A 12,646-nucleotide genomic window follows, 5' to 3' on the forward strand; every position below is an offset into this window, starting at 1 on the left:
CTGAGGAGGGATCCTGTCTCCCCTATAGGTCTGGAAGGCATTTAGAGCTTCTGAGAGAGATGTTGGGGCAGGGTTTTATCAGCTTGAACAAAGACATGGAGATGAGGGAGCAGAGTCTGTGGTGTGAAGTCCAGAGCTAGGAGGGATGGGGAGGCTGGGGGATGGATGGGGGCTTTGGAGAGCCTTAGGTGTCAATGAGGGGGATGCACTGTCCTGGGGGCTGAGAGGGTGGTGGGGATCTGGGAGGGTGGACTGGAAGAGCTGGCAAGAGGTAGACTGTGGAGGTCCCATGTCTCTAGACTGGAAGAGGGTGGGTGGAGGCTTTGGATCTCACTGTATCTGGTCCCTGAGGACATGGGAGAGAGCTAGGCCTAGATGTGGCACATTTTAGGAGGCTACTTAATCATTTGTTCAAGGCTCGAGGCCAGGCCAGTGTTGGGGGTGAGTAGTGGTATCTTTCTGCAAGAGGCCCTGTGTTCATCACTATGGGTTTCCTAACAAAGTACCACAGATCAGGGGGCTTAAACAACAGAAATTCATCTTCTCGTAGTTCTGGAGGCCGAGATTAAGTGTGGGCCATTTCAGTTTTTTTGGAGGCCTTTCTGGGTGTAGATGGCTGTCTCTTCCCTGTGTCTTCACATGGTCTCCCTTTGTGTCTGTGTCTGTGTCCTGATCTGTTTTCTCTTATAGTCTCTTACCTCCTTCTCATAGAATCTTACAAGGACACCAGTTATGTTGGATGACATATGGGCCTTCCCTATGACCTTGTTTTCCCTTAATCATGTCTTTGAATGCTCTGTCTCCACATGTAGTCACATTCTGAGGTCCTGTGGGTCAGAGCTTCAACATAGGAATTTGGGGCAACAATACACTGTTCAGCCCATAGCAGGCCTCAAGTAAGGGCAGCTGATGAGAGAAGGAAGACGGTGAGCCCTGAGCTGCCCAACAAACAGCCCAGGGTGATGGGGACCCTGCACATGGCCTTGGGTTTCCAGGGGCACCTTCAGGGCAGAGGGGGGGAGGGTAGTGCCGCAGACTTGGCTCAGATCTGGTTTGAGTCCTGTCTCTAGCACTCCGTGCAAGAACCTTTATCTCTGTAAGGCTCAGCCTTCTTATTTGTAAAATGGGGTGTCATGATATCACCTATGTCACAGAAGATGGCTAAGACTATAAGAAATTCTTGGTATGAATGCTTAGCCCTGGTGTGAGGAGGTGCTCCCATCACCACAACCATTGTCACCATCCCCTGTCCACAGGTCGTGTAAGAGCTAGTCTTACTTCTGAAAAGGAGCTGCTCTGTCAGCTTTCTTGGTCCTGACTGCACGGTCATCAGTGCTGTGAGCACAGGCATGGGGAGGGACCTCCCCTAGCATCACAAAAGCAAAGGCTGGGGGCAGTGACAATCCCAGGGGTCTGTGCAATCCTAGCTGGTGGGTCCTGTCGAGCTATCTTGGTGTTTATTCTCTGTTGCCTGATGGGGGAGTGCTCCCAGGTCAGGAGGAACACTCCGTCAGAGAACAGGGGGTGGGGGTCAGGGTCTCACTCCCTCCCTGCAGGTTGTCACTTTGTCTTGTTTCCATCCTCTTCCCTGGCAGTTTCTGAACTTCTGGAACAAACAGGACACACTGGAGCTGGAGAGCCCCTCGCTGACGTCCACCCCGGTGTGCAGCCAGAAGGTGGTGGTCACCACTCCCCTGCACCGGGATAAGACGCCCCTGCACCAGAAGCACGCTGCGTGAGTGCTGTACCTGCCCACTCCTGCTGGCCCCTCCCTCCCAAGCCAGGATCAGGACCACCTTTAGAGAAACTCCTGAGACTGTTTCAAGAAGGCAGCCTCCTTCTGGCTACCATGCCTCTTCGTTTTTGTCAGGATAGCCTGGTGCTTCATCTTTGTTCTTCCTCATTTTTGTTTTTTAATTTGATGGTTTTCTAATCTCCAGACTAGCGTCCAGATAGCCATGAAAAAAGTCTTCTAATCTAGTGTGACTTTTCCGTGCAAATCCACTGTGCTTGAGTAGCCTTATGTGAAGGACAGAAGTGCCTGGTTCTCCATCTCTCCATGGTGCCCAGTCAGGAGGAGGTCAGGCTGTGAGCCTAGAAAGCTCAGTGTTTCACCTATACAGGTTGCTTAACCGTGTGCTTTTATGGAAGTGTTTTCATATAAGTGTACTTCCTGTGTCATCCTGACTCTGAATTCCAGGTAGAGACAGTTGCTATGTGCTTCTGCTTATTACCTTTGCTGCAAGAGAAGCATTGCCTAATTATCTCCTTAGGAAGCTGTATAATTCAGGAATCAGCTCAGAAATTTTAGCCCTTGTAATGATACACAATGTCAGGAAAGATTTATGAATCCCCTGGTCAGAAATTGGTCTTAGCAGTTGACCGAGTTTAACTGACATGTTGGATGCAGAGTGCTTCTCTGTTCAAGCCAAAATTTTAAAAATCTAAGCCTTTAAGCGGATATGCTGGTGCCACAAAAGGCACTGATAATTCTCTTTCTCCTTTTTCTTTTCATCTGGTTCCTAGTCTGCTGCTGCTGCTCTCGCTTTTCTGTTTTCCTCCACATGAAGAAGCATTTCCACTACTATTCATTCCTCTATAAATCCGTATTTCCATCTGGGAATAATGTTCTTCTCTCTGAAAGTCATCTCTTAATGTTGCGGTTTGGTGAATCTGCAAAGTTCGTGTGTCTGAAAAGTTGCCTTAATGTTTGAAAGGTAGTTTTGCTGGGTACAGAACCCTAGGCTGACAGGTTTTTCTTGTGAGTTTTATTTTTATTTATTATTGTTTCCTTTGAGTTTTAAAGATGTTCTCCTGTCATCTGGCCTGTACTGTTTTGTTTGTTTGTTTGTTTGTTTGTTTGTTTGTTTGTGTTTTTGAGAGAGCTTGCAAGAGTGTGAGCTGGAGAAGGGCAGAGAGAAATCACAAGCAGGCTCCATGCCCAGTGCTGAGCCCAACGTGGGGCTCAATCCCACAACCCTGGGAACATGACTTGAGCCAAAATCAAGAGTCGGACACTTAACCAACTGAACCACCCAGGCGCCCCTCCCTCTGATATTTTTGCATCATTCTGCCTGCTCTCAGGTGGTCTCCTCAGATGTATACACTAATTAGTGCCCTGCGGAATATTCAGGGAGGCCCATCTGCAGATGTCCGTGCAGCCCTCTCCTCTCCAGTGATGCTGTGTTGTGCACATCTCTTCGACTCAGGGTCCTGCCGGGTTCCCCTGTGCTCCCCTCCCTGAGCTTTGCCCAGGAGCTGTCCTCATCTGTCTCCCGTCTCTCGTGTCCCTGTCCTCGGTCATCTGGTGCCTGGGGTCTTGAAGCCTATTGTGTCATCCACAGTGTGTTGTTGCTCTGTTGTTTCAGGCAGGAGAGTAAATCTGGCCCCAATGTCCTATTTGGGCCACAAGTGGAGACCTGCTACTTCATCTTTAAATCCAGATTCTTATCAGAAAAGACTGTTTTGGTTTTCCTCTTGTCTCTTTCAGAAGTTATTTTTGACATCTGCAAGGTGGTATAATAGGCAATGGTTGTTTGGACTTCATTCCAAATTTGACTAGTTTCCCTGCCCACTGATTTTTATATCCCACCTTTCCCATTTTTCCCCCCATAGAAGTTATGAAAGGACAGCTCTTTAACAAATAAATAAAACATGCTCAGTATATGGTATTTCCAATGGTGATAGAAACCGTAAGGGGGGTTATACAGGCCTGGGGAGCACAGAGTAACGGAGAGGGGTTTCTAACTTAGGAGGACATCAGGGATGGCCCTGTAGGGAGGGGGAGCCATGCAGAATTTTGAGAGAGGAATTCCAGGCAGGTTGAACTGCAAATGCAAAGGCTCCCAGACAGAAACAGGCTTTTTGTGTTTTGAAGAACAAAAATGAGGCCAGTAGGTTTGGAGCGAATCTGGTGTAGAGAATGGTAGGTGAGAAGTCGGGGTTCACCAGGTCTGTGTGTTAGTGGGGCTGGGCTGTGTTGAGCAGATCTTACTGGTTCATAAAGCACAAACCTTCCCCACTCTTAAAATTTGGTTATTTTCTGGGTTAGTGCTTTTTTTGAGTTCTTCCCAGAGAGGAGGCTGTGAGCAGGGAGGGTATGAGGTCTGTGCCATCTGATGTCTGGGCTGTCTGTGTACTGTTTTTCCACCACAGGAGCTGGATCTAGAAGTCTTGAGGGAGAAGAGCTGTGACCCCAAACCGCAGGCTCTGCTTTGTTTTTATGTTGTGGAGAAATCTGACACCCAACCTGCTGTTATTCCTTTGTAGCAAATCTTTTCTTTCTCCCTGGATCCTTGTAGGGCTTTGGTTTGCTTTTAGTTTTGTGTGTGGGGTGTGTGTGTGTGTGTGTGTGTGTGTGTGTGTGTGTGTGTGTAGTTTATTCCTGAAATGTGCCAGGCGTGTAGGTGTGCTGTCTCTTTATAAATCGCCCCCTCTTCCCCCCACCCTGATTTTCAAACTCAGGACTCAAACTTTGAGCTAAGAAAATGTGCTTTTTTTTTTTTTTTTTTTTCTTTTTTAATTGTTTCTCTGGTGGTCTGCCCCTTTCCTTCCACTTCAGGGCCTCCTTCCTACACAGTCTTTTTGGTTGTTTGCCGTGTCTCTGTCTACCCTCACGTTCCTGTTCACTGTCCTAAGCCATCCAGAATTTCGAGGGAGCATGGTGGGACTGTCTTCTGATTCACCAGTTTGCTCCTGCAGTCTCCCACCTGCTGAGGCCTCTGGCTCACAGAGTGGAATTATTTTCATCTCAAGTAATCCTCTGTCTTTCCTTTTCAAGTCAGTCTTCCTTGGTGTTCTAACATGCATGTATTACTACTTGCTGATACTGTGAATTGGAGAGGTTCTAGAGTTTTCTCATATTTGTTGCAAAAATATGCAACATGGAGCACGCACTCTCTGGAGAGGGCTTGGGGAAGGGACTTGGTCTTCCTGGATTATTGCCTTGGTCCCCTGACCTCTCATGGGCAAAAGCTCCATGTCCCACAGAGACTTGGAGTCATCCCTTTGAACTGCAGTTTGAACTGTGAGGTGTTTACATTTGACTGTCACTTACTGTCTTTCCTCATCTTTACGGGGCGGGCAGGGTGTCTGTGTGTCCTGTGTGGGAGATAACAAGGACTTGGGAAGAGATTGAGTGGATCCCTATCTAACCCCCACCCTGAGGCAGGAAGTAAAGATTGGTTTACTCTTGTTCCAGCCTTTTATCTCCCTGTGGAATGGCTGGCAGGCTGGGGGAGGTGGCCAGAGCAGCAGCCCCAGTAATGGTGTCCATGTTGGCCTCTGCTCCTGAGTTCCTGACTACCTTGATATTTCTCCCATCCTCTGACGGCCCCAGTAAGGCCTGGGAGTCCACTGTGGCGGTACCTCTAGCTGACTGGGGTCACACAGCCTCATGCAGGTGGAGAGCTAAAGTTTGCCAGCTGGTGGGCCCGTGCCTGCAGCTTGGTGTGGGCCTGTGAGGGATCTCTTCTGGGCCCTCCCCAGTAGGCTTCTCCTTCATTGGCAGATATTGCATGCTGCCAGGGTCAGGGCTGATAGAAGTTTTTTAGTATCTCTGCTTGTGGACCAGACCCTTCCCAGGTTTCTGTCTGCTAAAACTTTCCCTCCCCATTTGTGTCCCCACTGTGATCATTTTGAGGGGACTTGGGAAGAGGGTACGCTAAGCATGTGCGTTGGCTTCACCATCTCGCATCACATGTCTTCCTTTAATAATGCTGCTGCCACATGCTCTCCATGGGGCACGCACTCTCTGGAGAGGGCTTGGGGAAGGGACTTGGTCTTCCTGGATTATTGCCTCGCTCCCCTGACCTTCTCTCACTGGGCCTGCATGCAGTATGGCTACAGGCTTGCCTTGTTTATGAAAGGTCCTCACTCCCTCTCTCTCTGACCCTCCCTCATTCATGCTCTGTCTCTCTCTCTCTCAAAAATAAACAAACATTAAAAAAATTAAAAAAAAAAAAAAGGGGGGGGGGGCGCCTGGGTGGCTCAGTCGGTTAAGTGTCCGACTTCAGCTCAGGTCATGATCTCACGGTCCGTGAGTTCAAGCCCCGCGTCGGGCTCTGTGCTGACAGCTCAGAGCCTGGAGCGTGCTTTGGATTGTGTGTCTCCCTCTCTCTCTGACCCTCCCTCATTCATGCTCTGTCTCTGTCTCAAAAATAAACAAACATTAAAAAAATTAAAAAAAAAAAAGTCCTCATTTATCGGCTAATGTTGGAGCAACAGTCTCAACCATTCTTCTGCCTGGCTGGGGCTCCAGGGCCCTCTTAGACTATGTCCTGTTCTTTCCTGTTTCTGAGGCTGGCGCTTCCTCTAAGCGCCTGATGAAGACCCTTGGGTGGAAAGTTGGTGGGTGGTGGAAAGGTGCCATGGGAAGAGACCATGTGCCTGGGGGCTTGCTCCCTGCTGCCAAGGCCAAAGGTCAGGTGGAGGGATGGTGGTTGTCATGGGCAGCCTGTGGCGGTGTGGCTGGTGTCTGTACCCCACCCGGTCGCTAAGCCTCCTTCTCTGGCCCTGGCAGGTTTGTAACCCCAGATCAGAAGTACTCCATGGACAACACTCCTCACACGCCGACCCCATTCAAGAATGCCCTGGAGAAGTATGGACCACTAAAGCCCCTGGTATGTGGTGCAGCCAGGCGGGTATGCACGGTAGGGTTGCTTGGGTCCATGCAGCCATGTACGGCTCACAGAGCTCTTCCCCTCTGAGATCTCATTAGACTCTGCCAACCTCTCAGAGGTTGCAAATACCCTGATGTTATTAAATGGGGGATCTGAGGCTGAGCTACTTACCAATTCATCAGATATTATCCAAGCACCTGCAGTGTGCTGAGTGGGCACTGGCTGGTGCTGGAGACGCAGTCGCACCCTGGTAAATCTCGGTATCGGGGGTGGGGGCAACATCAAACACACTGACGAATAACTCAGTACTCCCAGTGCATTATCGGTGCTGGGGAGAAGATGGGCAGGGGCTGGAATGGAGGACGGGCTTGAGTGCTGGGGCTAATTGCCCCTCACACTGAAGCCTTTGACTAACTGCCGGTTCTTTATAAAACATGTGCAAGCCACTTGTGGGCAGGCACAAGGGGCTGGTGAGGCACCTTCCTGGCCGTGGACAAACTGCCCTTCTACCCACTCCTCCCAGTGGGATGCTCATGCTTTCCCTGGTGAAAACAGAAAACTGGCACTGTGGGCTTTCTGAAACAGAGGCAGGTGTTCTAGAAATGAATTGAAGGTGAGAGAAAGGTTGTAGAAAAGCATTTGGCCTGTGAACAGGGTCTGTGGTGTGCCCCCGACCCCCATTGTGTGGGATTCTCGTGCTGTGATCTCTTCGGCTCTGGGATGGAGTTGATGAAGTTAATGGGCCCAGTGAAGCACTAGTTAGCACTGCCCTCTCTAGTTCAGGTGGGGATACAGTTTCCAGACCCTGAGACATCGGCCTGCTCTCTAGACAGGCTTGATAAGGCACATCTGACCTTGGCAACCAAAATTAAAGCACGTAGGGGCTTTTAGAATGACTTCTCAGGGTTGCCATCCCCTACACTTGCTGCTCTCTTTTTCTGTTCGCTTTCGCCTGAGGCCAGAGTGGTCGTCTGGAACCCCATAGGCCCAAGAAAGGGAAATGGAACCAAGAATCCCCATTAGTGTGGAACAAAGGGGTAAAGGAGTTTGGGCTCGAGCACGTCCAGGTTCTAACTTCATAGCTATGTGATCTTGGGCCAGGCACTTGATCTCTGAACCTCCCATTTCTACCTTGTGGAAGATGACAGCTGTTGCACTGAGTTTTGTGAGGGTCATATTGGTGATGTGTAGGTGCACTTCTGGCTCATGACGGTCCTCGGTGAGTTGAGGTTAATGTCTACTTGTCCAAGGCAGGACAGTTAATGGTCACAAATGAGTGTGAGGCCAGCATCCTGGCCTCAGGCCTCCTTGCATTGCCTAGGATAGCCAAGGCGCGTCTGGGTGCTGTATCCTAGAGCCTGGGTGTGGAACCTCACATGGGCTGCCCTGTCCCGCCCCCAGCCCCAGACCCCGCACCTGGAGGAGGACTTGAAGGAGGTGCTGCGCTCTGAGGCCGGCATCGAGCTCATCATTGAGGATGAAGTGAGGCCTGAGAAGCAGAAGAGGAAGACTGGGGTGAGTGGCCGGTGGGGTGGGAAATGCCCTTACTGCCTGCCTGGGCAGCTCGGGCCAAGGAAGCCATGGGGAGGTGAGGGGAGAGAGTGGGGTGGTGGGGGTGGTGGTGGGGAGTCTGGGGACAGCTGGTAAAAGGAGGGTACTGGGGAAGGTAGAGCTGCAGCCCCATGCCCTTTGTTCCCCAGAGTGGTTATCAATGAAACTGACCAAGGTGAGGCTCTAGTGCTCAGGACCCTTGCCTTTTCCCCACTGAACTAGCCCCTTACTCACGTAGCATTGTGTTCGGACCCTTCTAAGGTGGGCTCTGGGCTCGGAGCAGTAGATTAGAATGGTGATGTAGACCCAGATGTGGTCACTCCCTCCTAGAGCTCAGGGGGCGGAGGCAGACACTAGACAAACGCATCACGACCATCTCAATACATGGTATTAAGGGAGTAGAAAGGGACACAAAAAGGATTCCAAGGGATTCCAAGGATTCCTCAGATGGAGTCAGCCACGCATCTGGGCCGTGGGAGCCAGGTGGGAGACAGTTGGTTCGGGTGAGGTGGAGAGCTGGCAAGGACACCTGGGTACAGAGTACAGGGCAGGGGCTGCCCTGGGCCAGCCCAGAAGCCACACCTCTGCTGCACCATGTGTGTGGGTTTCCTGAAAGCAGATGGATTCGGTGTTCCCCCTTTTTGTAGATGCTTTCTTCTGGGAGAGGGGGGAAGATGGGAATGTGCCAGAGAGGTGTGTAGGGAAGGTGGATAGTCAGTCTGGGAGTGGCCCACTGGGTGGGGGCCCCTAGGTTCAGAGAACTTGACCTCTCTATGTCAGATGGTGGTTCTGAGACATGCCGGCACCTGTTTAGGGTACACTGCTGGGTTAGGGGGTGAGTCATTCCCAGAGCTCCTCCCTGATATTGGAGCTGACCTTTGACCAGCTTATTGGAGGTGCAGGCATGGGGCTGGGGCATTCCTGTAACAAGCCTGTGTCCCTCGGGTTTTACGTGTTTGTATTCCTTGTTTGCAGGTGAGTATTTGAGGTGTAATTTGGATGATTCTCTCCCAGGCCTGTTTAGGGGTGTGTTTAGTGTGGTAGAGGCTTGGGAGCTATGCGTGGTCCATCGAGGGATGAGGAGCAGGTGTCTGGATGGAGGCATTTGTGTCCTTGCTTCCTGTGGTTGCATCTGGCAGGATGGTCTGCTCTAGGTGCTGAATCTGTTGGGGCCAGGGTCTCCCAATCCACCTGCACACCCCACACCCTGCCCCATTCTTGCCAACCAGGGGCCTGGCTTGAAGGCCCCACTGCATCAGGGCGTGAGTCTGTGATCAGGGCAGATGGGGCAGGCGTACCCAAGGTTCTGGTGGTGACTCAGGAGGAATCCCAAATGTCTGCCCTAATTGTCTCCCTCCTCCCCACCCCCAGCTGCGGCGGAGCCCCATCAAGAAGGTCCGCAAGTCCCTGGCTCTTGACATTGTGGATGAGGATGTGAAGCTGGTGATGTCCACACTGCCCAAGGTGCTGTCCTTGGTAAGGGGTCTGAGAGAGAAACGCACCCCCGCCCCCAGCTGCCTCACCTGCTCCCCTGCCCAGAACTATAGAGGGCTCCTCTGTCCCACGGAGGATGGAGTCTCACTGGAGACCCTCTGCCTTTGGAACCCTTTGGCTGTGGGGGAACCCTGGCAGTAAAGTGGCCCAGTGGTTCTCAGACCAGGCTTCTGGATATCAGGCTCTGCAGTGAGGGGCTGATGGAGAAGGTGGGGCTGGGCACCCACCCCCAGCTTCAGTCAAGATAGCTCTGCATGTGTCTTTCACAGAAAGGTGTATTTGGCAAGAGTTACATTGCTAGAACATGTTTGAAAACCATGGATCTGGGTCCTTAGCACCTTCCATTATATTCTATTCATGGTGGTGATGTGCAGAGGGTCAATGGTAGGCTTAAGGCACAGCCAGGTGGTTGGGGCACATCGGCCCTGGGATGGGTGCTCTTCAGGTCCCATTGCTGAGCTCAGGAATGGGGCTGTTGCCTATGCAGAGCCTGCCCCCAGAAAGCTTGCCACACTGTTGATCCCTCTCAGCTGACAGTGGGATGAGTTTCCCAGTGTGAGGCAGTGAGAAGTGTGGCAGGAGTCATGAGACAAAGGATTGCCTGAGCAGATCCTGCAGATATGGGGACTTAGGACTGCTGTAGCCATAGCCCTTGTGGAGAAGCATCACTGGGTGGGGAGCCCCACCAGGCTGGGGACTTAGTGCCATGCATCCAGACCTATAACAGGCATCACCGTGGGCATGTAAAATAATTCTCAAACGGTAACGAAGTATAGCAAGTAGCTAAGAGCATGGGATTTGGGGTGGGGTGGATCTGATGGAGTCCTGGCACTGGTGACACTGGCTCTTGCTCTCTGGGATCTCTTAGGTTCCCCGAGCCTGACTCTTGCCTGTCATAAGAGTACCTAGCCCAGCAGACTGTTAGGAGGGTAAAGGAGAAGAGCTGGGAGACTGGAGGGCCTGGAGGTGTTTTGTGCAGCTGTGTGTATGTGCTGGTTGATGCTGCCATCTCTGACTGCCCGCCTGTGGATGTTTCTGATCCCAGGAGAAACTAGAGCGTACCCCCCGCCCCCCGCCCCTGCCTGAGGCTGTGGGGGAGGAACCAGCTCCATGTAAAAGGGACCAGCACTGTTGGGCATTTATTAGGTGAAGGCTCTGAAACAGGCACTTTACAGAGAAGTCCCCATCTGGAAGAGGATACTGAGGCTTAGAGAAGTTAATGTCCTGCCCAAGATCCAACAGCCCAGAGGTAGTGCTGCTGGGATATGACTAGTTTTCTTCCTTCCCACCATGCTTGTGGCAGAAGGGTGAGTCTTTGGCTTGGTTTTGATTTCAGCCGACAAATGTCCTATCAAGCTCCTCCAGCCTCTCTGTGCCAGGCATCAAAGAGGACAACAGCCTACTTAATGAGGGCTTCCTGCAGGCTAAGCCCGAGAAGCCCATGGCGGTGCAGAAGTCCCGAAGCCACTTTCCAACACCTGCCCCTGTGAGTGCTGGCCACGAATGTGGTATTCCCCTTGGGGATTTTGCATAGACTGTTGCCTCTGCCTGAATGCCCTTCTGAGGCTCTGTTTGCTTGATTAACTTAGACTTCAGATCTCAGTCTGGACATCACACCCTCAGGGAGCCCATGTGCTGGAGACCTGCACCCCCTCCCTGCACCCCCAGCCCTTTTATGGTGTGGTCTCGTAACTAGGTCATCGTCTCTGTATTTAGTTGCTTAGCACATGTCTGTCCTCAAAGGCAGATGTCTATCTTGATGTCTGCCGTGGCTGCTCGCACCTCAGTGTCTGTATGTATGAATCTCTTGCTGTTCCTTCCCACCAACCTGCTTGGCTGTAGCTTTGCCTCGTGAGGAGCCTGGTGCCCACAGCCAGGGGCACAGCCATGTTGCCTGGTGCAGCCTCCTTGCTTTACATCTGAGGAAGCCCAGAGACAGGACCGACTTCTCCAGGGCCACCAGGAAGGTGGAGGGAACACGAGAATACTTGTGGCTTCAAAAGGGAGGAGGGTCATAGAAATGTCCCCCACCCCTCTGGACAGGCTCACAGCATTCACTGAGAGCATGCTGTCCCTGGATGGTAACTCACTTGCCTCCTCCCAGATGACCAGCGCCTGGAAGACGGTGGCCTGCGGGGGGACCAGGGACCAGCTCTTCATGCAAGAAAAAGCCCGGCAGCTCCTGGGCCGCTTGAAGCCCAGCCACACGTCTCGGACCCTCATCTTGTCCTGAGGGGCTTGGTGCTCATTCTTATGTTTACAGGGGGTTGGGGGGACCAAGGTTGGTCTGTGAATTTGAGAATCACACTCAGATGACCGCCTGCAGGGAGCCTTCTGCCGCCAGCCCCTCTCCAGACTGCTCAGGTGGAGGCAGAGCAGGGCCACCACTGTCCTGTCTCCAAGTCCAGCTGTGGCTGTGGGCGGTTCCTGGTGCTAACAGAACAAAGTCCCACCCCTGGGCCTGCCTGGTCCTCTCCCCAGTGTCACAGGGAGTCCCTTTAGCTTCTCCCAAGCCCTCGTCAGGCCTGGCCTCATCTCAGACCCCTGATTAGGACGGGGGACGTGGCCAGCATGCTCATTCCCTCAACATGTTAGTACATTTTCTTGAAAGAATAAAATTGCCTTTTTCTTTGTGCTGTTGTCTACTCCGTCTTCCTCCTGGACGCTGCTTGTGCTTTCCCAGTCACTGTGGTTCCCTGGTGACTGTTGTTGGGGTCTTGAGGGATGTGGAGACCAAGGTCCTCATCCTCAGAGCATTGCCTTGTCTGCACATCTGGACATTCTTCCCCCGAGGGGCCCAGTGTCTTGGGGGCAGTTTCATCTGTGGGCGTCTCAAAGCTCTGAGGATTCTTGGGGAGGGGAGGGTGCATTAGCATCCTGCTTGGCCTTTGGCATGGTTGGCTGACCTGGCCTGCCATGAGCCCTGCCCCCAGGTGAGACCAGTAAAGAAGTGAATGGCAGGTGGACAGAACCTTCTGGCA

The 12,646-nt window shown here is 52.1% G+C and overlaps 1 protein-coding gene across 2 annotated transcripts in view; it reads left to right on the forward strand.

Moving 5' to 3' along the window:
- MYBL2 (MYB proto-oncogene like 2) overlaps positions 1–12,298 on the forward strand; it is a 36,255-nt gene extending 23,957 nt beyond the window's left edge. The window contains exons 9-14 of one of the 2 annotated variants that reach the window (XM_060618308.2): positions 1,596–1,735; positions 6,521–6,620; positions 8,022–8,135; positions 9,543–9,635; positions 11,002–11,151; positions 11,770–12,298. In XM_060618308.2, coding sequence (XP_060474291.1) covers positions 1,596–1,735; positions 6,521–6,620; positions 8,022–8,135; positions 9,543–9,635; positions 11,002–11,151; positions 11,770–11,898 — 726 coding nt within the window. In that variant the 3' untranslated portion in view covers positions 11,899–12,298. Of the gene's footprint in view, positions 1–1,595; positions 1,736–6,520; positions 6,621–8,021; positions 8,136–9,542; positions 9,648–11,001; positions 11,152–11,769 lie in introns of both variants that reach the window. The other variant, XM_060618301.3, reaches the window with a different exon arrangement.
- Positions 12,299–12,646: the final 348 nt, after the last annotated feature.

This window comes from Panthera onca, chromosome A3, assembly GCF_046562875.1.
Source record: "Panthera onca isolate mPanOnc1 chromosome A3, mPanOnc1 haplotype 2, whole genome shotgun sequence".
Classification (NCBI taxonomy): Eukaryota; Metazoa; Chordata; class Mammalia; order Carnivora; family Felidae; genus Panthera; species Panthera onca.